The 26,508-nt window shown below is 39.8% G+C and overlaps 1 protein-coding gene across 1 annotated transcript in view; it reads left to right on the forward strand.

The window, feature by feature from the left end:
• The window catches only part of LOC126413010 (protein inscuteable homolog), a 92,217-nt gene that overhangs the window by 23,718 nt on the left and 41,991 nt on the right, over positions 1-26,508 (forward strand). The window contains exons 4-7 of the mRNA XM_050082902.1: positions 16,572-16,808; positions 19,675-19,927; positions 24,358-24,597; positions 26,334-26,505. Of these exons, the coding sequence (XP_049938859.1) occupies positions 16,572-16,808; positions 19,675-19,927; positions 24,358-24,597; positions 26,334-26,505 (902 nt within the window). The remainder of the gene's footprint in view (positions 1-16,571; positions 16,809-19,674; positions 19,928-24,357; positions 24,598-26,333; positions 26,506-26,508) is intronic.

The following is a 26,508-nucleotide window of genomic DNA, read 5'->3' on the forward strand; positions in this document are numbered from 1 at the left end:
TAAGGTATCTTGAACAGAATGACCTCCTCAATGACAACCAGCATGAATTTCGAAAACATCAATTGTGACAAACTTATAACTAAATTTTCCCTGAGACATTTAAGTCTCATCTTTATCTACTATAATAATGGAAGCTGAAGAGTGAATTAAAATTTGTGCCACGGGCAGGACTCAAACCTGGGTCTTCTTGTCTACTAGGTAGAAATGCTGATCATTACACCACCACAGCTCAATGGTTAACATTACTGCTTGAACTACCCTTAGTGACAATATAGGGGGAAATTAAGCTGAAGATATGAATTGAAATTTGTGTTGGGGACGGCATTTGACATGGGCAGTTCGTTCAGCAATGTTAATCATAGTGCTGTGGTGGTGTAATGGTCAGGGTTTCTGCCTAGTAGGCAAGAAGACCCGGTTTCGAGTCCTGGCCATGGCACATTATTGTCTGAAACCTCACACTTTTCTCATGACGTTCTGAAAGCCTTGCATCAAGGCATCCAGGTAGATGCTGTATTTCATATGGGGTATCAAGTGAAATTTGTGGCTGGATTGAGGACTTTTTGGCAGGGAGGACACAGCATGTTACCGTGGATGGAGAGTCATTGTCAGATGTAGAAGTAACTTCGGGTGTACTGCAGGGAAGTGTGCTGGGACACTTGGGTGTTCATACTGTATATTAATGATCTTGCAGACAATATTATTAGTAAAATCAGCCTTTTCATAGATGATGCAATTATCTCTAATGAAGTATAGTCTGAAAGAAGCTACATAAATATTCAGTCATATCTTGATAAGATTTCAATGTGATGCAGAGATTGGCAACTTGCTCTAAATGTTCAGAAATGTACAATTTTGCACTTCACATGACAAAAAAGTAGTAGTATCTTGTGATTATAATATCAATAAGTCACTTTTGTAATCAGCCAACTCGTACAAATACCTGGGAGTAACACTTTTTAGGGATATGAAATGGGACGATCAGATAGATTGCATTGTGGGTACAGATGTAGAAGTAACTTTGTTTTATTGGTAGAATACTGGGGAGGTGCAACCAGTCTACAAAGGAGACCAGTTCTATAATATTGTCCCAGTGTGTGGGACCTGCACCAAATAGGACTAACAGGGGATATTGAACGTATACAGAGAATAACAGCATGAATAGTTACAGGTTTATTTAATTCTTGGGAGAGTGACACAGAGATACTGAAGGAACTGAAATGGCAGACTCTTGATGACTATCCCGAGAAAGTCTATTAACGAAGTTTCAAGAACCGGCTTTAAATGATTACTCTAGGAATATACTACAACCCCCTATGTATCGCTCATGCAGGGATTGTGAGGATAAGATAAGAATAATTAGTGCATGCACAGAGGCATTCAGATACTCATTCTTCCCACACTCCATATGTGAATGTAACAGGAAAAAACCTTAATAACGGGTACAATGGGACGTACCCTCTGTTAGGCACCACAGAGTGGTTTACGGAATATAGATCTAGGTGTTGATGTAGACCCTTGCGAATGATGGAGAACATAACTACAAATATAACTGAACTTTCAGGAGACATTCCTTACACTGGGGTGGTTGCCTTTCCTAAAAGAAATGTGGATTGAGGATTGAATTTAATTAAATTTTATTCAGTGTCCTAAGATCCTGAATATTGTAGTTCATTAGAAATTCAGATTATTGTTTACCATTCAAAACCGAACAGTCAAAAATGGAAAAATGGGTACGCCAATCAGGCAAAATTGCTGTGAGCATTGAAGTAATCATCCACTAGGTTGAAGATATTTGTTTGGCACAACACTATGTCCTGCTGGGTGAAAAAGCCCGTAACTGCCTGGTGCACATCTTCATCCAACAGGAATCGTTGACCCTCTGAGGCTTTCTGCATGGGGAGAGGTCAGAGTTATAGAGCAGGTGCTGAGTGTTTCCCACTTGCCCATAATGAATGAGGCTGGCGTCTCAGGTCAACGGGTATCTTCTTTTAAGTACCTCTTAGGGCTATCAGCTGGCTTACCAGGTTGTAATATATGGATTGTCTTAGAGCATTCAAATTCTTGCTGGTTTGTATAATGTCTGTGAAAAAATGAACCATCCACACTTGTGAATTTTCTACAGTTTTTTAGGAACTCAGGTTGGACATTTTCAAAACCTGGAGCTTCTTATGGCTTAAAGAGCTGTTGAGATTTATTTACAAGTGAAGAGGTGGTATTGTGTGGTTTGTGTGGCTTTGGCTTTGAAGTTTCTGAGTTCTTGTTTAATCTTGATAGTATGTGCTTTTTCTTTCAGTGCTCTGGATATCTCACTAGATGTGGAACAATGGCATTTGTATTAAGTGTTGTTTTAGTCCTTTGTGTGGGGACCACCTCCTTTGTTTCCTTAATAAGGTCCACAGTTGTCTCTCGACATCTGAAAATTCAGACTTTCTACTGTCTTCAACCACTTTTGCAACCTCACCATGTCTAGACTGTTTGGTAATTCATTTGTTATTACCCGATCACCATTTTCAAGGAAGTTCTGCTATGACTCCTCACTGTTACGTATTGCTTTCAGTAGTCACTTGGTATACATTTCATGAAGTAAACAGTATATATGATGATTTATCAATACACACAGGCAACATTAAATTATTTGGTTATAAACCAGACAAAAAGCTTTGTTGAGTAAACCAAACTAAGTCTGTGTGTAAAAAAAAATGAACAGTGACCAGTGTCTGTTAAGCCAGTTGGAAAAAAATAGTTTCTAGCCAAACTTTAAAAAGTTTGTGTTATGGAACAATTTATCCATTTCTTAATTATTACATTGAACTGTGAGACAGAGAGAGACATACACCTCAATGGAATGAATATTGATATTGCAGAGAAGAGCAATTAGGTTATTACAGGGACTAAGGTGCTGTCATGACTCATTTGTCAAATATAGAAATGTGATAATATATTCCTTTTATTTGTATAAACTTTTAATTGTCATGCATAGTCAAAACAAAGTTAATGTACAGCGATATATGTAATTATGACACCAAAAGTCAAGGTAACTACATCAGACAGTGGACAAAAATTAAAAATAACAGGCGATAATCTACATATCAATGAGATAGCGGCAGGAAGGACATCCAGTCACCCCTAATACTAACCTTGCCAAATCTGTTCTAACCGCGCCGACCCTGCGGTCGCTGCAGGACTATGGCATAAGCGAAAGAAAGAAAGAAAGAAATCTACATATCAAAGAGCAGATATGGTTCAACAAACTGCCACATACTGTGAAAACTAGTGAAGTAAAGTTGTTTGAAAGGAAAATAACGCTTGCTTAATAAATGTTCAGATTCATTCAGTGAATAATTCTGAGCAACAGGACCACTGTTGCAACCCGAAAATATATTAAAAATATTAAGATGAATACCAAACTATATGTAAGTGTTATTCATATATCATACTGTAATAGTATTACTTTTCCCTAAGTGTCACTTCTGCAAAAGTCATCAACTTGGCTTAAAAAAAAGGGGGGGGGGGGCAGCCTCTGCATGTTATCCATCCTGAAACCTGGATACAAATTTTTTATTCTTTGTTGATTCTCATGAGAGAAAGAAAGAAAGAAAGAAAGATTATATGTGAGTCTACTAAATAACATTTAGCATTGTTGAGTGTGACCAGAAATTCTATGATATCAGCAATCACTTTATAACTCTGGTTTGTTTGGTTGTCTTGTCTAGCTGTTGTTGGAATGGAAAGTATGATATTCCTGTGCTAAAGTGGCAGATTTTACACTCTTGTGCAGTAAAGGTGGATGTGAACCCTTATAGAACAGTGCCGAAAAATATTACTACAATCTATTTTCTATCACTTCCTGCTAGAGCCCTTTTCAAGCTACAGAAAATAACAGGTCAAATTTATCTGGAGCACCGAGTCCATTGCCATTTCGCAGAATGCTCCCCTCCACAATGTAAACTTAAATGTAGTGTACACGAGGTCAACATTTGCCCACAATTCCCACAAGGCCAACCATCCATCTTGCATTGCAAATCGGTCATAATGCTACAAATTTACCTATAATTTATACTCATATTGTTTTCTTGACTAGAAAACAATATGTCAAATTAGGAAAATGAGGGTGTCCCAGTTCAACATTAATCTGTTAGTCAATTCTACTGACCAGTCAGAAATCGATCTTGAGAGATTTCCTGCATTCAACTACTTACATGCTTGGCCTGATTTACACACTCCACAAGCAACACAGAAAATTTAACTTCCAAAACTTATGAGTATTCGTTCAACTTTATACAGTTACCATTGAAATACAGAGACATGAAAATAGTGCAATACAACTGGTGACACAGACATATTTGAAGTATAGTAAGTAAACAATGTTATGGACGGCATCAGAGTTGAACGAATGTGTATTTTCTGTTTCTTCACTTTGAAGAGTACTCAGTCAAATTTTTGCCTTTTAATTTTTGTTGATATTTTTGATATCATCTGTATGTTGTTACATTGTTATAGAATTGGCAGTGACATGTGAGTGCTAGGTTCATAGTAGAGCTCTTATGTTTTTCCATTCATACAGCAACATAAAGCTGAAGATGGAGCTTTTGTTAAGAAATAAAAACCAGAATACAGACTCAGGGTAACAAGCAAGCAGAGACCACTTGTCTCTTATACCAATATACGCAGAAATATCCTGGGACAACTCCTGAAAATTTTCAGCTGAGTTTGGGTTCATGCTGTGGAAAGCCTTGTATAGTGCACTCTCAAGTGTCCATCAAATATTCAAGGAACAGTGCAACTGTATTGGCTGGAGAGCCATTTTTCAAGGAGCCAGAAAAAAGCTGTGCAATTTATGAGCTTAATACAGCCAGTTCAGTTATATGAAGGTAAGTTGCTGCTCACCATATAGTTGAGATGCTGAGTCGCAGGTAGGCACAACAAAGAGCCTGTTCTAAACAAAGCTTTCAGCCTGTAAGGCCTTCGTGAAAAATAGACCACACACACACACACACACACACACACACACACACACACACACACTCTCTCTCTCTCTCTCTCTCTCTCTCTCTCTCTCTCTCTCTCTCTCAGGCAACTGTAGTCACACTCACTGTTGCCTTAGACTGTTTTAATGAAGGCTGGGGGAGAGCTTTATTTGGAACAGTCTTCATTGTTTAATGTTTGTGATAGACAGGTATTGACTTTACCTATCTATAGACAGCCATAGTGTAACGGAGTTATGTTAGATACATTCATAACTTGAAATATTGGATAAAAGCAACAGCTGAGTAGCAGAAGAGCAGCAGCAGCAGTGGCTTTTATTTCTTTTTTCCCCCTGTCTCCGAAGTAACTGTTTACTCTTAATATACATAACAGTAGTAGTTCCCATAATCATTGGTATAAGTAGATTAACACTAGTTCTACTTTGTTGTTAGCATATTTTAGCACTGTTCATAATTTGTTGTTAATATACTTTACGGTAATAACCTGCTGTGCTCCTTGTCATTTTTAACGTATAACTTGCCTCATAACATGTTCCTGAAGGCTACTCGTCATGATGGGATTTACAGAACATAATATCTGAATATTGTTGTAACTTGGACACACAACACAACCAAGAATGTTAGTTCAACTTTATTAGGCTGTGGCATGTATGCCATCCACTATAACATACACTGAACACAATAAGATAAGGCAAATGCATGGAAGCAGTAATAACATGATAACTGAGTGTGAGCATAGTGCAGCAGGCTCTATCGGAAGTTCACAGTATTGTTCTCTCATGATGCACTCTGACAGATGCCAACACATTGCTAATGCACATGGCTTTCAAGTGTGTACGCATTACTTTATTCCTCTTTTCTTGGGGAACAACTCAGATTTGCGAGATGTCCATGATGTCTTCCTCTGTGTGGCTCTGACTGAGGTGTCATGCTGATTTGGTGCATATGGTCGTAAGTACTTGGGGCACAGGCAGCATCACAGTCCGCCTTCTCACGTCAACCCATACAGTAGGATGAGTGATGTTGGAACGAGCTCCATGTCCACATCATGTCCACAGCCTGATAGTGGTGGTGTCCCCCTGCAGTTGGAGGCTGAAGTGGAGGAAACAGCTCCAGTGTGGACAGAAGCTGCATTGGTACTGCTAGCGGTATTGAAAAAGCTGTGCCACGTGACAAGGGGTACCCTTGTATGTCATGACAGTGACCCATCCTCATCAGGTGATCCGTCAAGCAACACAGACTGCTGTGGCAATGTCAGTCTTCCGGCCAGGGTTGTCTGGTCATCCACGTGCAGGCAAAACTGATGATAATGATGTGCACATAGGCCCTCCTCTGTATGGACATCGTGATGGTGACCACGGCATCTGGAGGTGACAGCAGGAATCCATTTTGGGTGACGACCAAACCCGCATGCCCAGACAGCCATCCTGGGGCGGAAACGTGTCAACACCTGCACAGATTGGCATCCCTAGCTGGGCCACAGGGGATGCAGGAGTGTCCAGTGTTGACGCTTGTGGAGCATTGCGACAGGGCTGTTGTTGCCGAATGGCATGAGCTGATAGGATGACAGAAATTGATTTAAGGCAATGTTGGATGGGGACCGAGTCATGTACTCCTTCATTTTCATGTTGAATGTTCTAACCTTTCAGCCTCACTATTGGACTGCAAATGGGAGGACAGGGTGGAAATGTGGCAAATCCCACAGGTGTTGCAGAAGGTGGCAAACCCCTGCAACACAAACTGAGGGCTGTTATCAGAGACAAGTGTTGCCGGAAATCCTTCACTGGAAAAACTTTTCCAGCAGGGCTGCTATGGTGGCAGAGGCTGAAGTTGACAGGCAACAAACAATGTATGGAAACTGAGAGAATGCTTCAATTACTATTAGCCAGTATGCATTAATGGAAGGGCTCGTGAAATTGATGTAGAGATGGTCTCAGGCCTGCGAAGATCGCAGCTGTGGAGATCACATTGCCTGCAGAGCAGCTTGCTGGGCAGTGCATCGAGAACATGCTATAACCAAACAAGTGACGTTGCCATCCAAACCAGGTGGGCTAATACCTTGATGCTTGACATCCCCCAGTTATCATACTACAGCAGTTGCAAGAGCTCCAAATGGAGAGGCAAGGGAATCACAGCACGAGAACCTAAATGGTCTGTATCAAGGAGTAGAACACCATCAATGACACAGAAACATTGCCGAAACACATAGTGGTTATGGAGGGGGTCAAATACCCACAATGGGGGTACCTCAGACCAGCCACGTTGTATGAAATGTATTGTTTCTGTAAATCAGATTGGTAGCGCTAGCCTGTGCAACCCAAGTCCTGGCGATTGGAAAGCCATTGACAGTTTGTTGAGCTCATTCATGAATGTGGAAAACAGAGTAACTCCTCCTGATCAAAAACTGGGTCTGGACCGACTGAAAGATGGGAGAATGCATCAGCAATTGCATGTTTAGCTGTGGGGAAGAAGTGAATCTCGTAGATGTACCAAGAGAGGAACAGCACCCAATGTTGAAGGCAATGTTTTGCTTTTTCTGGCAATGATGCTGAGGCATTTGACACCATAAAGGAAAACATTAAACTTCTTTAAGGTGTAAACAATGGCGAGGGCTTCTTCCTCTATTTTTGAATATCTAGTTTGAGCCAAATTAAAAGTCTTCGACATGTATGCAGTAGGCCGCTTGGAGCCATCAGAATATTTATGAGCTAACATCGCACACAGCCCATGCTGGGAAGCATCTGCTGCTAACACTAAATGTTGACCCGGTTGGTAGGTTATTAGGCAAGGTGGAGATTTTAACATAGACTTCAATTTGGAAAACGCCGTTTCACACACATGCAACAAGTAGAAAGACGCCCACTTATGGAGCAAAGCATGGAAAGATTGTACAACCGGTGCTGCCCCAGGCAAAAACTGATGATAATAAGTAGAGACTGGATTATATGCATCATAAAAAGCTTAAACTATGCATGAAAAGTGCCGAAATATGCAATATAAAATAATATAAAAACATGGTTGTTACTGCATGCATTATATCTCAAAGTCGAACCTATGGACATCAATTATGAGGAAGAGCACCAGCTGCGTGTAAAATCTGTATATTTAGAATGCTGATATCTTTTTCTGAATATTTTTTGGTAGAAGTTAGGAAGGGGGACTTTCGGGGATTATTTTCTAAAAATTTGCAAAATGGGGACGCAGTCCGTGTTTCAAGAATTGTTCCTTCTTTGCTATTGTCGGTAACAAGCGGATACGATGTGAGTGAGTCACAGCAAAACAATCAATATGTCCAGGACCAACTTCGAGATATCACTTGCAGAGGGACATGCTCAAAAACTCCATAATATTTTATTTAAAAAAAAAAAAAAACCACAATGTATAATCATGAATTTTTTTGAACAGCGTTAACTTCTAATTAATGCTATTGTACCAAAGCATCATTTACAGTTTATTTTACATTGTTTCTACTATTGTAAACACAAGCGACCAAGTACTGTTCCAAATGTTCAGTAGGAAGATTGTGTCTTCAATCACTCAAAACATTTTTATTAGCAGAAAAGGACCGTTCTACATCAACTGAGGTAACTGGACAGTATTCTATGTTGGCACTTATTCTTAATAAAACTATCAATTTAGCACAAAGGTTCAAAGCCTGTGTTATTGTTTAAAACATTTTCAAACTTTTCTTTAAGTTTTCTTGGAAATAGCTCCGGCAATGAAGAGTTCATTAGAATAATTTTATTCATTAACTGAATAGGGGCAGATGTGGACTCTGACCACAATCTATTGGTTATGAACTGTAGATTAAAACTGAAGAAACTGCAAAAAGGTGGGAATTTAAGGAGATGGGATCTGGATAAACTGAAAGAAGCAGGTTGTGCAGAGTTTCAGGGAGAGCATAAGGGAACAATTGACAGAATGGGGGAAGGTTGGTTGGTTGTTTCGTGGAAGGAGACCAGACAGCGAGGTCATCGGTCTCATCGGATTAGGGAAGGACGGGGAAGGAAGTCGGCCGTGCCCTTTGAAAGGAACCATCCCGGCATTTGCCTGGAGCGATTTAGGGAAATCACGGAAAACCTAAATCAGGATGGCCGGACGCGGGATTAAACCGTCGTCCTCCAGAATGTGAGTCCAGTGTCTAACCACTGCACAGAATGGGGGAAGGAAATACAGTAGAAGAAGAATGGGTAGCTTTGGGGGATGAAATAGTGAAGGCAGGAGAGAATCAAAAAGGTAAAAAGACTAGGGCTAGTAGAAACCCTTGGGTAACAGAAGAAATATTGAATTTAATTGATGAAAGGAGAAAACATAAAAACGCAAAGGAGAAAATATAAAAATGCAGTAAATGAAGCAGGCAAAAAGGAATACAAACATCTCAAAAATGAGATCGACAGGAAGTTCAAAATGGCTAAGCAGGGATGGCTAGAGGACAAATGTAAGGATGTAGAGGCTTATCTCAGTAGGGGTAAGATACATACTGCCTACAGGAAAATTAAAGAAACTTTTGGAGAAAAGAGAAGCACTTGCATGAATATCAAGAGTTCAGATGGAAACCAAGTTCTAAGCAAAGAAGGGAAAGCAGAAAGATGGAAGGAGTATATAGAAGGTCTATACAGGGGAGATATACTTGAGGACAATATTATGGAAATGGAAGAGAATGTAGATGAAGATGCAATGGGAGATATAATACTGCGTGAAGAGCTTGACAGAGCACTGAAAGACCTGAGTCGAAACAAGGCCCCAGGAGTAGACAACATTCCATTAGAACTACTAGCAGCCTTGGGAGAGCCAATCCTGACGAAACTCTACCATCTGGTGAGCAAGATGTATGAGACAGGTGAAATTCCCTCAGACTTCAAGAAGAATAATAATTCCAATCCCAAAGAAAGCAGGTGTTGACAGATGTGAAAATTACCGAACTATTAGTTTAATAAGTCACAGCTGCAAAATACTGATGCGAATTCTTTACAGACAAATGGAAAAACTGGTAGAAACTGACCTCGGGGAAGATCAGTTTGGATTCCGTAGAAATATTGGAACACGTGAGGCAATAATGACCCTACAACTTATCTTAGAAGATAGATTAAGGAAAGGCAAACCTATGTTTCTAGCATTTGTAGACTTAGAGAAAGTTTTTGACAATGTTGACTGGATTACTCTTTCAAATTCTGAAGGTGGCAGGGGTAAAATACAGGGAGCGAAAGGCTATTTACAATTTGTACAGAAACCAGATGGCAGTTACAAGAGTCGAGGGACATGAAAAGGAAGCAGTGTTTGGGAAGGGAGTGAGACAGGGTTGTAGCTATCTCCGATGTTATTCAATCTGTATATTGAGCAAGCAGTAAAGGAAACAAAAGAAAAGTTCAGAGTAGGTATTAAAATCCATGGAGAAGAAATTAAAACTTTGAGGTTTGCCGATGCCATTGTAATTCTGTCAGAGACAGCAAAGGACCTGGTAGAGCAGTTGAACGGAATGGACAGTGTCTTGAAAGGAGGGTAGAAGATGAACATCAACAAAAGCAAAACAAGGATAATGGAATGTAGTCGAATTAAGTCGGGTGATGCTGAGGGAATTAGATCAGGAAATGAGACACTTAAAATAGTAAAGGAGTTTTGCTATTTGGGGAGCAAAATAACTGATGATGGTCGAAATAGAGAGGATATAAAATGTAGACTGGCAGTGGCAAGGAAAGCACTTCTGAAGAAGAGAAATTTGTTAACATCGAGTATAGATTTAAATGTGAGGAAGTCGTTTCTGAAAGTCTTTGTATGGAGTGTGGCCATGTATGGAAGTGAAACGTGGGCGATAAATAGTTTAGACAAGAAGAGAATAGAAGCTTTCAAAATGTGGTGCTACAGAAGAATGCTGAAGATTAGATGGGTAGATCACATAACTAATGAGGAGGTAATGAATAGAATTGGGGAGAAGAGGAGTTTGTCACAATTTGATGAGAAGAAGGGATCGGTCGGTAGGACATGTTCTGAGGCATCGAGGGATCACCAATTTAGTATTGGAGGGCAGCGTGGAGGGTAAAAATCGTAGGGGGAGACCAAGAGATGAATACACTAAGCAGATTCAGAAGGATGTAGGCTGCAGTAGGTACTGGGAGATGAAGAAGCTTGCACAGGATAGAGTAGCATGGAGGGCTGCATCAAACCAGTCTCAGGACTGAAGACCACCACAACAACAACTGAATAGGCTCATTCAACACCAAACCTTGAGTTTGAAGCCTTTTAATACTTGCAGGTACTTGGGAAAAGTGAGTGCTAATCACAGCAATGTCTTTGCTTCCTTGCACTGTCAAACTGCCAAAGCCTCTGCACTAACGAAGTTGTTTAACACCTCCAATGGCCATGAAATGTTCATTGTAGAACAACACAGCATCGGCCCACATACCCCAATGAGTTACCACTGGTTCAGGAGGTAAAGGCACATTTGCTAGTTTCTCTTTGTAGGTCTTGATGTGAACTGGAGCCTTTAGAAACATTTTCTTTGTGGGTGAAATCAGTTTATTCAAATTCACAAATGTGGAATGAGCTCCTTCAGCTAGGCGATGTACTCCATGAGCAAAACGCATCACATGAATCAAATTGGGATAAAATACTCTGAGGCCTTTTCCTGCTTTGATCGTATAGGGAGCAGCATCTGAAATAAACACACAGCCTTTCATCTGCAGAAGATTCTGGAAATATTTTTCTAATACACTCATTCACAAATCTGATGTTGGTAGAATGATTTATTTTTTCGAGCTATTTGTAGGCCGCTGAATAGGAAGAAGTAGGCTCCTCTTTTAAAGCACCAACAATTAAATTTGCAATGTAATGGCCACAAGTGTCTGTGGTTTCGTCAGCTGAAATCTGGATAATGCTCTCCTTGAGTTCATTGCATATTTCTTCCAGAACATTTACGAAAACTGTCGGTATGTTATTTTTACGCAATGTTGATTCATCTGGTAAATTCTGATTTAAGTAATATTTGCACAGGAAACCTTTGAGGATAGGATTTGTAAGTTTGTGAAGAGGAATATTGCTTGCAATAAATGCTTCACATAGGCCCATGTTAAACTGACTTTTTTGGTTATTTGTGGACAAATCCCTGGTACTGCAAACTTGCTGTTGTCAGAAGTTGTTGTTGTGGTACTTTCTTCTGCATTCCTGCAATATGAAGACTTGTCTTGTCTTGCTGGTCAATTTGAAACTTCTTTTTGCACGGAATGTTTTTCTCGCAAACTCAATAATATAAAACAGTTCCGTCATATGTAAATGTTCCAGGATGGTCAGCTATCCACGAAATGACGTTTTCTTTTTTGGGCGGCATGGTGCAGAACGTGTTACACGGTACACATTGTAAACACGTTTGACTGTGTGGAAGTAGATAGAAAGCTAAACTGAAGCAATGGACGTGCAACTAAAAGCTTGTGTAGTTTAATTTAATTGTTGCTGATGCATATGGTATGACAGTGGAGGGGCCCAGGGGTAGGTGCGCAGGAGCATTGACTCTGTCTGCCTGTTCCTGTTCCTCTTTTGTAATGATTTTGCTAGGCAGTGGCCTCTCGGTTAGCAATTGCATGCAATTCTACGTCGTGGTCAATCTTTGAGACATCAAATCTAGATTGAGCTAGAAACTGCCCATCTAAATTTTTAAAATATTATAAACATAGAGTGAAAATATGCATCGTCACTAGTTTTTAGCTAAAATATGCAATGACTGGTGAAAAGGAGCCAAATATGCAAAAGTATATTCAACATGCAAATGCATATAATTTGGTCTCTAATAATAAGTGAACTTATCTAGAAAAAACCTGGAGCTCATTGACTAATGTAGGATACGGAAGACCCATAATGGCAGAGACATTCTGTTGAAGGGATTTGATGCCGGCACTAGATACCTCACACTCAAGATAAACAATGGAAGGCTGAAAGAAGCAGCACTTTTCCAAATTGCTTTTTAATCCAGCAGCCTGTAACACCAAAAAGAGCATATATAAGTTCCTGAGATGTTCACCAGTGGTGCAGCTGGAGGCCACAGTGTCATCAAGATAGTTGGCACAGCCAGGCACAGACCAGATGAGTTGTTCGAGAAACCGTTGAAAAAATGCCAGGGCACTGGCCACACCAAATGGTAACCAGAAGCATTGATACAAGCCAAAAGGTGTGCTAATGGCCAAGAGCTATTGAGAGTCCATATCAATGGGAAGCTGCAAATACGCATCAGAGTGGTTGTTCTTGGAAAAATACTGACCACCAGTGAGCTTAGCAAAAAGTTCATCAGAGTGCAGCAAGGGATATGTGTAAATGAAAGACTGAGCATTGACAGAAACTCTGAAATTGCTGCAAATGTGTAACCATCCTGATGGCTTCTTAACAGTGACTAAGGGGACAGGCTATTTGCTGGATACATTTGGTTGGGCAGCCCCGGAGGCAGTGAGGCAATTGATCTCCGCCATGACTTGGTCACGGAGTGCAATTGGAGCTTGTTAAGCCTGAAAGAAATTGAGTCTGGCCAAAAGTTTCATGGTAATTTGGGCTTTGAAATTATTGGTACAGTCCTAACTCACAGAAAACAGGGCAGAAAATTCAGAGCATAAAGAGACGAGTTGTGTTTAAGACACTTTATCAGAGACTTCATTGGAAATAGTTAACCGGAAAAGGTTAAAGGCATCCAAATCAAACAAATTTTCAGTGTGTGCATTTTTCACCACCAAAAAAGGCAGTTGATGAACCACAGATTTGTGTGTGACTGGGGCCAAGAAACTACATAAAATCAGAATGCTTCATTTATTGTAGGTGACTAATGTACTTGACACTGTTGCTGAAGGGGGAGAACCCAAGTCCATGTATGTTTGCTGGCTGAGTAATGACACGGCAGCACCAGTGTCACCTTGCTTGTGTAAAACCTTCTGATAAACCTTGACATCAATAAAAAGCTTATTGGATGCAACAGAGATTGCTGATACACAATTGCATCCATGTTAGTATCCACCATAGGCTTTTGAATTTTGCATTACAAACAGGAGCACTGTCATTGCACTGGTGGCAAATGGCCCACTGCATAGGACTATCTGACCTATCAAGAGTGACAAAACACGACATACAAGAGGGAAGCGTCGAGCTCTTGGGTTGTTATCCATTACCGGGCTTGTACTGTAAATGCAGCTGTGGCTGCCGTACTGAGGTAGGCAAGCTGCTATGATGTTTTGCTCGCACACAGACTGCTGCCACCCTATCATTCCCCTGCGAACCATCCCGAAAATGGTGGGGGAAGCAGCTTGAACTTCTACAACCTCACACCACAATTCAATTTGAGTACCCACAGCCCTAAAAAACTCAAATGATCGTGCAATAGTCAGAATGTTGGAGAGGGTGGGGTTTTCACATTGAAGGGCTCGCTCACAAACCTCGTGATCAGTGGCCATCCGAATGATTGCACCACAAACTATTTGGTTGGCATACTACTCCTTATGTACATCATTTCTTGCGAGACCAATAGGGCTCAACTCGAGGAGCAATGACGTGCGTCTGTTTACAGTAGTATTTCGAAGGGAGGTCACACATGTTCTCAAAAGAGAGTGAAGACAGGTCCTGTGTGGCGGCCACTTGGCAAAGGAATTGATATGTGCAAGGTGATAACCAAGACAAAAATAGAAAGAACGGCATAAGGTAACATCAGTAAAACCAAATGCATGAAAATGCTACCACAACCATTTTTCATAGGCTTCCCATTCTTCGACAGACTCATTATAAGCCGAAAACAAACGACCATGGTAGCGGCAGGTGACATAGGTTGAGACAGATTCCAAACTGGCCAAAACGGAGGCAAGTGTTCATAATACCTGGATTTGATTGCGCTGTGCTGTGGCAAACGCATCCTGCTGTTGACTGAGGTGCTGCAACATCTCAGTAAGAACCCCTTGCTGATCAACCAGCTGGCATAAAAACTAATCAGCAGTACCGTCAAACATTGTAGACACAACAGAGGACCAACCAGAGACTTAAAACCACACAGAGAACAATCCCGCACTTGTCATCACGTATGTTATAACTTGGACAAACAACACAACGGAGAATGTTAGTACAACTTTATTAGACTGTGGCATGTACAGCAATAGCCATAATGTACACTGAACACAATAAGATAAGGCAAATGTGTGCAATCAATAGTGTGGCAGGGTTTAAGTAGGCAGTCATCTGTGGCAGGCTCTGTCGGAAGTTCACAATATTGCTCTTTTGCAGTGTACTCTCGCAGATGACAACACACTGCTAATGCATGCAACTTTCAAGTGTGTTTGCATTATTTCAAATACAGGTACAATATTCTTCAAATTTTGCAGTTTTGTCACCCTTCTGCTTTATATTTATAATGAGGAGCTTTGCAAATGAATTTTACTTTTCACATTCTAATAATGCATAAAATTGTGAAAAGCTCCAGATTTTTGAACAATGTTTTGCATTGATTTACATTTAAAGAAAATTCATTTCAGTGCATGCTCCGATACAATGTGATGTTCAAGTTGGGTTAAACTCCAAGGCTGTGACTAAGCCATTCTGTGAATGTTTGGGAGAGTGGTGCTGACAGATATAAATTCTGAGTGATCCATAAGCATGAACTGTGTGTAAAAGTTAAATATCCACTGTTGAAGCCATATTTGATTCTCAGTGTTACTCTTTTGAAGCCATTGACGTACAAATCATTGTCAGTGTTGTTCCTCCTTGGAGAGTTGTGCACCTGATTCCATCCTGCACTTTTCACAAACTAAAATACTGAACCTATTTTTAATATTACTGAAGTTTGATGACAGCATTAAAAATTGCTGCACCTCTGTGTAGAGCACAAAGTTTTGACACATGGCAATGTAAACATAAATTATAACTTGTGAAAACCCTCCCTATTAGAGACTATAAAATTGACTTAGATTTACTTCTATCTTGGTGAACACCATAACTGCAATAATATTTTACAGAAGAGGAAAATTTTACTCCTAAATTTTGCTTCAGCAGTTTGATTAGTTTGTGGCTGCAGCCCAAGAAGTTATCCAATTATCATACAATGTTGAATTACTGGAGCACCAGATATTCACAGTACAGCACAGTAATTGTTACCAACTTATTTCAGTTCACTTTACTGTTGTAGAGTCATTGAATTGTTTGGGCTGAATGATATGCTGAGTTTCTTATAAGCAGATTCTTATAAAGTTGAAAGAAAAATAATTTAAAGGTTAATTTGTGAGTAGGCTGGAAGGAGCTGAAGTGAACATTTTCTTACACATTGTTAATTTATATTGCATGGCAAGGCTCAGGTTACATTACAGCACCATGTCAGAAATTATTGCTCCTGGATACCTGTTTATTCAAATTGAAGAGTATAGGGTACAAATGACAGAATGAAATTCAGTAATGTTTCCATTATCTTTCTATCTCTACTGCACATCTTGTATAATATCAATCCAATGCTGGTAATGGCATACTTTCATGATGTATCCCCCCCACCCCATCTCCCAACCCTCCTTGTACTGCAGTTTTTTGGGAATATCTGATAACCACTTATCCACAAGTGAGTCTTTATTATGTAATTTTTCTTTCCAGAAGTCAATCTCTAGAAGAAACTGCAGAACCACATAAAAATTTGGCTGTTCACTGTTGGCTGAAAGATTTAGCTGGTATATATGAACCAGAGTGCACAACAACACTGCAGAGCAAGTCATTATCAGCGGAAATCACAAAAAAAGTGGAAAATATGGCAGAACTTCTTTCACATGCTAAATTTCGCCACTTACAGCAACAAACAACACTTATTTCTACAGAGCTTTCAAAGTTCAGAAGGTGAGTTCTGAGACGAAAATATAAATGTTAGAATTAAATTTGAGCACATCTTGATATTGGTGTCCTATAGTAAAAAACCAATTTTCATTCTTTTACTTAAGAGATTAAATGTTACAGTATTCTTCTTGAAGTGCTATAGTTTTTGAGGAGTACATTGTGGCCTAGCTTTTGACAAAAAATCTGTCAACTCAAAACCTTAAGTGAGCAAAGGTTCAGTTCATTAGGACCTGTAGATTGGAGAGCCTTAATTTCTAAGGCGGTTAGTGCTCACTAGCCTTAAGCAAAGCTTTTCAGTGTTCCAAATAAGAGGTGCGACACAGAACTTTCCAGAGATATTTTTTTTTTTTTTTTTTATAATTTTTGGTCATTTATACACAGTGATCAAAAGTATCCAGACACTCCCAAGAACATGGTTTTTCATATTAGGTGCATTGTGCGGCCACCTACTGCCAGGTACTCCATATCAGTGACCTCAGTAGTCATTTGACATCGTGAGAGAGCAGAATTGGGTGTTCCGCAGAACTCACGGACTTCGAACGTAGTCAGGTGATTGGGTGTCACTTGTCATATGTCTGTATCCGTGATTTCCACACTCTTATACATCCCTAGGTCCACTGTTACCAATGTGGTAGTGAAGTGGAAACATGAAGGGACACATGCAGCACAAAAGCGTACAGGCTGACCTTGTCTGTTGACTGACAGAGACAGATGACGTTGAAGAGGGTCGTAATGTGTAATGGGCAGACATCTATCCAGACCATCACACAGGAATTCCAAACTGCATCACGGCGCACTGCAAATAGTATGACAGCTAGGTGGGAGCTGTGAAAACTTGGATTTCTTGGTCGAGTTGCTGCTCATAAGCCACACATCACGCCAGTAAATGCCAAACGACACCTCGCTTGGTGTAAGGATCGTAAACATTGGATGATTGAACAGTGGAAAAATGTTGTGTGGAGTGATGAATCATGGTACACAATGTAGCGATCTGATGGCAGGGTGTGGGTATGGCGAATGCCCAGTGAACGTCATCTGCCAGCGTGTGTAGTGCCAACAGTAAAACTCGAAGGTGGTAGTGTTATGGTGTGGTCGTGTTTTTCATGTGGGGGGGGGGGGGGGGGGGGGGGCTTGCACCCCTTGTCATTTTCCATGGCACTATCACAGCACAGGCCTACATTGATGTTTTAGGCACCTTCTTGCTTTCCACTGTTGAAGAGCAATCGGGGATGGCGATTGCATCTTTCAACATGACCAAGCACCTGTTCATAATGCATGGCCTGTGGCGGAGTGGTTACAGGACAATAACATCCCTGTAATGGACTGTCCTACACAGGGTCCTGACCTGAATCCTATAGAACACCTTTGGGATGTTTTGGAAATCCAGCTTCGTGCCAGGCTTCACCGATCGACATTGATACTTCTCCTCAGTGCAGCACTCCGTGAAGAATGGGCTGCCATTCCCCAAGAAACCTTCCATTACATGATTGGAAGTATGCCTGCAAGAGTGGAAGCTCTCATCGAGGCTAAGGGTGGGCCAACACCATACTGAATTCCAACATTGCCATTGCCGATGGAGGACACCATGAACTTGTAAGTCACTTTCAGCCAGGTGTGCGGATACTTTTGATCACATAGTGTATATAATTGCATACCATACTGGTACTTGCTCGCCAGTGGAAAGAATTACAGTAATGGGCTGCAAGCACTCGGGCCCTATAGGATATATGTGAAGGATGGTCTTTTAGACGGGTGTCAAAAATATGAAATTTTTACATCAAGGTTGGAGCTTTGGCTCCAAAGAGGCCCAACAGTTTTTTAGACTCAACGTGTTGTAAGAAAGCTTTTCGAATTTAATATTTAAATTTTATCTTATGCTGTTTTAGACAGACATCATAAATTTAAAATAATGTGCAATGATAATTCAAAGCAAGGGGACTTCTTTATCTGTACAGTCATTTTTCCCTATTGTGTCTTCAGGATTCACCATCCAAATCAATACACCATATTTGCTGAAGAGCTTCATGCCATCTTGAAGGCATCAGGACAAATAAGGCATCTTCAGAATAAAATGTTAATCGTGTGTTCCAATTCCATTACTACTCCATTGGTAATGCAACGAATGCACTGAGCAAAGAAAATGAAACGAAACATATTGGACACCCTTATCCTTCTTCAATAGGAAGAAAAATATCTTTCATTCTGCTGGGTACCAGTGCATGAAGCAAGGAGACAAAGCAGCCAAGGGGGTCTGCAGACAACACAGTATAAAACAAGGCACCATTTCCTGAAGGGTATCTTTTCACTGTGCTGTCAGAGATCCAGGCAGCTGTGGAAGTTGTGGTTGCTTGCAGTGAAGAACAATAGACTGCAGTCTGTCAGAGTTCACTATTCTCAAACTTACGTCCTACACACACACACACACACACACACACACACACACACACACACACACACACACACACACACACACACACACACAGAGAGAGAGAGAGAGAGAGAGAGAGAGAGAGAGAGAGAGACAGGGACAGGAATTTCCACTGTTGTTAAACTGTGATGGTCATTATTTAAATGTTGGTGTATTACATGTCTTGTACCTTAAAGCACATGTTCACTTGCATTCCTCAGTTTGTTAAATATAATGTTTTTCATCATTCAGTGTTTCATGAGAGACATACAAACATTGATGAATGCCATCTTCTTCAAATAAGAACATAGATCTCAGCTCTCTTCCATGTGGAACTGCTTCTGTGCATTCCCATTCTCAACACACATTGAAGAAGTCTAAACTGTTTCACACTGAGAATGCTAAATTTTTTGTATTTCATCATATAATCACTTACACAAACTAATGATTTTGAATGTTCAGGCAGCTGGATTATGGTGGTCTGGAGCACGTAGGACCATTAGCGCAGAGCCTGTCTGGACACATCTTGGAATTCTGCCAGGAGGTATCCCCCACTGATACCAACATGGAGCAGCAACTGGAATCAGCATGTGACAGGTTAAGAAGTGTAGCTGCTGCATCACAGCTAGATGCTGACCAGATTGCCGAAAAGACAATGGAACTGGAACATCATCTAAGTGCTTTGCTTGATCATACATTGAAGCAGCACATACTGGTAAGCAGCATTTGAAGAAAATATGATAAACTGTGTTTAGAAAAACATAGAGAACATTCAGTTAATTACTACAGCTTATGATTCATTGACATTATATTGCTATTACCCCCCCCCCCCCCTCTCCCTCTCTCTCTCTCTCTCTCTCTCTCTCTCTCTCTCTCTCTCTCTCTATTTCTGATTTGATAGAGTGATGGACAAGTAGCTATCAGTGCAAGTAGCAAATTGAAGATTGCAAATACGACTTAAGTATCTGAGAAATGCAAAACATAGCAGGTCAGTGAATACTGTCTGCACTTCAAACAAAACCACATGTGAGGAAAAGTTTTGGAAAAAATATGTTTAATGTATCAATGAACTGATCCGAAAAGCATGTTCAGCTTCTCTCACCCAGTAGCCATCTTAGATTGTTAGCAGATGACCTGTCATTTACTGTCTTGTAAAGTCATCAGATGACCAAAATGAATTGCAAAAAGATTTAGGTCAGATGTCTGTATGGTGTGAAAAGTGGCAATTGACCCCGAATAAAGGAAAGTGTGAAGTTATTCATATGAGTACTAAAAGAAATCCTCTAAATTTTGATTACGTGGTAAGTCTCACCAATCTGAAGGCTGTAAATTCAACTAAATACTAAGGGATTACAAGTACAAATATCCTAAATTGGAACGATCTCATAGATAATGTTGTGGGTAGAGCCAACCAAAGACTGTGATTCATTGGCAGAACACTTGGAAGGTGCAACAGGTCTACTAAAGAGACAGCTTACACCAACTTGTCTGCCCTATTTTGGAGTATTGCTGTGTGGTGCGGGATCCACATCAGATGGGACAGACGGATGACATCGAAAAAGTACAAAGGAGGACAGCTCGTTTTGTATTATTGTGAAGTAGGGGAGATAGTGCCACAGACATGATATGTAAATTGGAGTGGCAATCATTAAAACAAAGGCATTTTTCGTTGCGATGGGGTCTTCTTATGAAATTTCAATCGCCAGTTTTCTCCTCCGATTGCGAAAACATTCTGTTAGCAGCCACCTACATAGGGAGAAATGATCGTCACAATAAAATAAGAGAAATCAGGGCTCTCACGGAAAAATTTAAGTGCTCGTTTTTTCTGTGTGCCGTTCGAGAGTGGAACGGTAGAGAGACAGCACGAAGGTGGTTCATTGAACCCTCTGCCGGGCACTTTATTGTGAATAGCAGAGTAATCACATAGATGTAGGAATAACAAACCAGTAGTTCCAGTTGCAAAATGGTTTGTTCATATGGACAGTTTCAATTAGCAGTTAATAAAATCATTTGTTCATAGATCATGTTCCATCAACAAAGTGATTAGTGCTAATCTGTCCACATGATAGTTCTGGGAATTCGTTTGTAAGTGTACACCTATGTATATCAGGAGAAAAGAGAGAGCCACTGTTGTCCCCTCATCAGGCGTTAGGTGAAATATTCTAATGAGATCACCTGGGTATGGGGGAGGGGGGAGGAATGACACTCCAGCAGTGGCCTTCTCCATACTAACATGCAATTTCCTTTTTTTTTTTTTTTTTTTTGCTGTGTTAATTTTATCTCTATTTTTAGATATCTATTTCATCTTTATCCTATCTTACGTAAGTGACAGATAATAACAAAAAGTAATAGATTACAAATTTTGGGAACCCCTAAACCTTTTCGCTGGCTATATTAATCTTCAGCAAGTGCATGAAGACGCCGGGACTGAAAATTCCACAGTTATTATCATCAAGATTATTTGTAATCCACCCCTCCCTCCTTTCCTTACCACCTCTCATCACCAAGCGAGGCAGCACAGTGGTTAGCACTTTCGACTCACATTTAGGTGGATGATGGTTCAAATCTGTCTCTGGCCATCCTGATTTAGGTTTTCTGTGATTTTCTTAAACACTTATGGCAAATGCCTCTGATGTTTCATTTGAAAGGGCATGGCCAATGTCTTTCCTTAATCCAAGCTTGTGCTCCAGACCTTATTGTTGATGGGACATGAAAAACTAAGATTTCTTATCACCATGCAACACAAAGATGACACTATAACACCACATACATATCCATAACAGTCACCTACACTCAACAGAAGACTATAAACTCTCACACACCATGAGGAAACTGGTCATTGTGCACTTAAAGAGTAAACCCATTCCAGTCAAGCAGTTGAAGCTACTGGTCTCCCTGCCAGTAATGCCATATAATTCCTTATTTCTTTTTAACCGCCAACACAAATAGAGGGGTGTCATAAGTTTAACATGTGTATCTCTCTGTGGTCCTTTTGCTTCCAAATGAAAGGTCTGATTTTAATGCAGATTTTTTATTTGAAAACTGTTTTAATTGGGATGGTTTTTAGCTATGTTCCATGAATGTCTGTTCTGCCATTTATATTTCATCAGATAAATGAAGTAAAAATGTTTACTGCCAGCACTCTCTCTTGATATATGCTGCGCAATATTCACGAGCTACATCAAGCTACATAGTACCAAATTGTAGAGCTCAAAAAAGACACAAATAAAAGTCCATGAGAACATATGTTTATCTTTTATGGTTGACCAACAATGATGATTTTTGTCTTTTGAAGTCTCCCTCTTCAGTACACAAAAAGCAGAAAAAGGGTGATCATGACTCAACTGTAAAAGATAAAGCTATCCTCTCACAGCCTTTTTGTATTTCTTTTTGAGGTCTACAGTTCACTATTAAATCAAATGATTGTGCCCTAACAGTTTAGGCATCCTATTGCAAGAGAGCTCAATGACACCCCACCTTCTTCAGACTTGATTTAGAAATATCACCTCTGCTTATTGCTTATGTTACCTAAATTAGCTAAATATACTAAAACATAGTCAGTAAGTTTGTGTGTGTGTGAAATAAAGAAAGACACATAAATCAAACAAGTGACAATGGTAAAATATGATGAAAACCTTAAGTGTTATAGACGAACATATTCCTGAATTAACCACTATCAGCGACAATAATAACTGTACTTGATTGCCAGTTCATAAACCGTGTAGAAAAACGGAACCACCTTTACAAATTATGAGGAAAAGAAGAGCAGAACAACTGTCTTGGTTCCACTTGGTCCCTCATGGCAGAAACGGGCTACAGGAAAATCGGTTTCATCTGATTTCACTATTAGATTGTCGACAATACCATGTCTACTAGTAAAATACAAAAAGCATGAAGTAAAACTGAAATTAAAAATTTAAAAAAGACCTTGACACAAAAAACTTCCAAATGTAAAAAAATAATATGACATATTGCCCGTTTAAGTTTAATTTAAGTCATAATTTTGGGATCCTAGCATCGTTGCATTGTTGTAGCTAAGTAAATAAAATAAAAACAGAACATATCTAAAAATGATAAAGTATGAAATTTAAATACAAGTAAGCTACCTTTGTTAATGTAGGTAAATATCAAAACAACAATACCAAGTTATTAATTAATTTACTCCAAAAATTCCACAATATAGACATAACTGTAAATGATGACTGCCCATTTGGGTCGCTGTGCTTGATATCACCTGACATGGCACATACTGCACAGCACACAACTTGGATTCATGGTTCAGTGAAGCATGAGTCAGTGCACTATCATCAAACCGCTGCAGGACTTAGGCCTCATAAGACAGATTAATGCATGAAACGAAATTCATATGTTAACTATTTAAAAAGATGATATAAGACAAATAGGTAACTCTATTCTTTAACAATGTTAGGCTAATAAAGCTAGATTTGTTTCATATTTTATGTAATAAATAATTATGCTTCACTACCTATTTTGAGGTGTGGATACGAGACACACAGGACTGGAAGAGATGACATGAAACAGAAGAGGCTTATATTTTGTGTAGAGGTTTTTTAAATTTTTAATTTAAGTTTTATCTAACAATAGGATTAGTTACTAATCAAAGCTGGTAATGTCAATATACCCTTAAGCAATTGGAGCTGTTAAGCAAGCAGTATCTCATTTCCATTAGAGCTTTTCTTGCTACCTGTGTGAAATGCTTCACTATAACTTTTTATAGTGCAAATAGAATAAGACATATTACCAATATTTTATTTTAAAAATCTCTCTCATTCTGTATCCAGAGGTATATTCTCAAATGGATCTACAGAACTCTAAATAAATACCACAAAGAAATTCTCTCGTGTGTGTGTGTGTGTGTGTGTGTGTGTGTGTGTGTGTGTGTGTGTGTGTGTGAGAGAGAGAGAGAGAGAGAGAGAGAGAGAGAGAGAGAGAGAGAGAGAGAGAGAGAGAGAGAGAGAGAGAGAGAGAGAGAGATTAAAACTGTGTGCCAGGCCGAGACTTGAACTTGGCACACAGTTTTAATCTGTCAGGAAGTTTCATATCAGCGCACACTCTGCTGCAAAGTGAAAATTTCATTCCGCAGAAATTAAATGTCGTTGTCATAATTTGAGCTGATGATTACAGGGTTTATTGGCACGTGTGGAGGAACCACCAAATGACTTAGTACTGCGAGCTGCTCTTTCTGGCCTAACAACACTTGGACTGGAGAGTCCAGGAGCAGGACAGTTGGTAGCTGAATGTGGTGGCATTCATAGTTTGCTTACCATCACACTCGATTCTCATTCAAGTTTTGTTCGCACTGCATCACTAAGAGCTCTTGCTGCAGTTTGCTGTGTTGCAATGAGCATACGACAGTTTGAACAGGTGAGTAACACTAATGCCATGTGGAATTCAGCTTTGTTTTGTTTACTTGAACTCTGTATTCCATTGCAGATATTTAGACATTGTTTAAGAAAGATAAAGTGTTCAACAATTTCAGGGAGGAAAGAAATTGTATTTACCATGTGTCTCCTTGTTATTGCAAATAGCTTTTCTTCATACTCACCTCATAAATCGCAGATAGGCACAACAAAAAGACTGTCACAAATATGCTTTCGGCCACTAAGGCCTTTGTCTACAATAGACGACAGAGACAGTGTGGTTTCAGTTGCCTGAGCTGCACTCGAGTTTGTGAGTTGAGTTTGCATCAGTGCGCGTGTGCGTCTGTTGACTATTTTGACAAAGGCCTTAATGACGGAAAGCTTAATTTGTGACAGTCTTTTTGTTGTGCCTATCAACGACTCAGCATCTCTGCTACATGGTGAGTAGCAACTTTCCTATCCCGGATTTTCCGTTGTTTGATTTTCACCTCATAAATCCTCTGTTAAAACCAGTACATTGTCCTTGAGTTGTTGCACTTCTTATACAGGGTTATTACTCTCGCACCTTTAACCATTGTTGATGATCAGTCATAGTTTTGAGCACCTGCACAACTGATGTTTTAGGTAGCAGCAGCAGCAGCAGCAGCGGTGGTGGTGGTGGTGGTGGTGGTGGTGGTGTTTTAGATTCTGTAAAAGGATGTCTAAATTTGTAAAAGTAAATGTTGTATAAACTTAGATTGTAAGAATATGTACATACTTACTTTCACTTCTTTTCTGTTGATACTAAATGTAACTGTATCCTCATTTTGTTGACCTGCATAATATTACATGTACAATTTTTGCTCCAAGATAAAACTGGACCAATACAAATCGATGCATCAGAAGTGAAACCAATGTCAAGCAAGTTGCTCAGGCAAAAAATCAGTTCGTAGTTTAAATGTGTTTCACAGATGCTGTAGAGTATTTATTGGTCCAGAAAAACAATAGTACAAGGGGCAATCAAATGAAAATGAGACATGTGGAAAAAGTAAGTAAATTATGTATTATTTTAAAAGCTATCATCATAACTATTAATACATTTATCTCACTGTGAGACAGGACAGTCAGTGCCTTTGTGGGGAAAATGTTTGCTGTTGCATACAGAACTGTGATTGTACCCAGGCAAGCACCTCTTCTCCAAAGTAAATCGACAATTGTGAATGTCCTCCTTCAGGTCTCCACAAATACAGAAATCTCATAGGGAGATAGCACCACAGTTACTGCACCAGTGGTACGTGGACACTTTGTATAAATTGAAATGCACCCTCAGGTCCAAATACCCAGGAATGTTGACAAACAACACCATTCTGTTGCAGGTTAATACCTGCCCACATGTTGCCAAGGATGTTCCGACTATGCTGTAGAAATTTTGCTGCATAGCCCTTACACATCCTCCATACAGGTCTTATGTCTCCCCACGTGATTTCATATTTTTGAGCCCTGAACAAAGACGTTTGTGGTTGGCTTGGACAAAGTAGTGCACACTCGGGTACAACTGCGGTTCCGTAAGCAACAGCAAACATTTTTTTATGAAAGCACTGACCATCTGGTCTCTCAGTGGGACAAATGTATTACCAATTATGGCATTTACTTTTGAAATAATAAACAGTGTACTTACTTCTTTCCATCTGTCTCATTTTCATTTGATTACTCTTTATAGCATACTGACCGTGTTTCAGCAACTTAGAAATATCTTTTCAGGCAGGTGGTGTTGAAATTTTATCTGAACTGCTAGCAGATGAATCGCGCCCTATATCAGAGTTGTCTGAAGCTGTTGGAGTTTTGGCTCAAATTACTTCTCCTTGGGTAGAAGATAATCACAGTGTCCATGGTTTGGCTGAACATTTGCCATCACTAGTCAAATCCCTCACGAGTA

Source organism: Schistocerca serialis, chromosome 7 (genome assembly GCF_023864345.2).
Source record: "Schistocerca serialis cubense isolate TAMUIC-IGC-003099 chromosome 7, iqSchSeri2.2, whole genome shotgun sequence".
NCBI classification, from domain to species: domain Eukaryota; kingdom Metazoa; phylum Arthropoda; class Insecta; order Orthoptera; family Acrididae; genus Schistocerca; species Schistocerca serialis.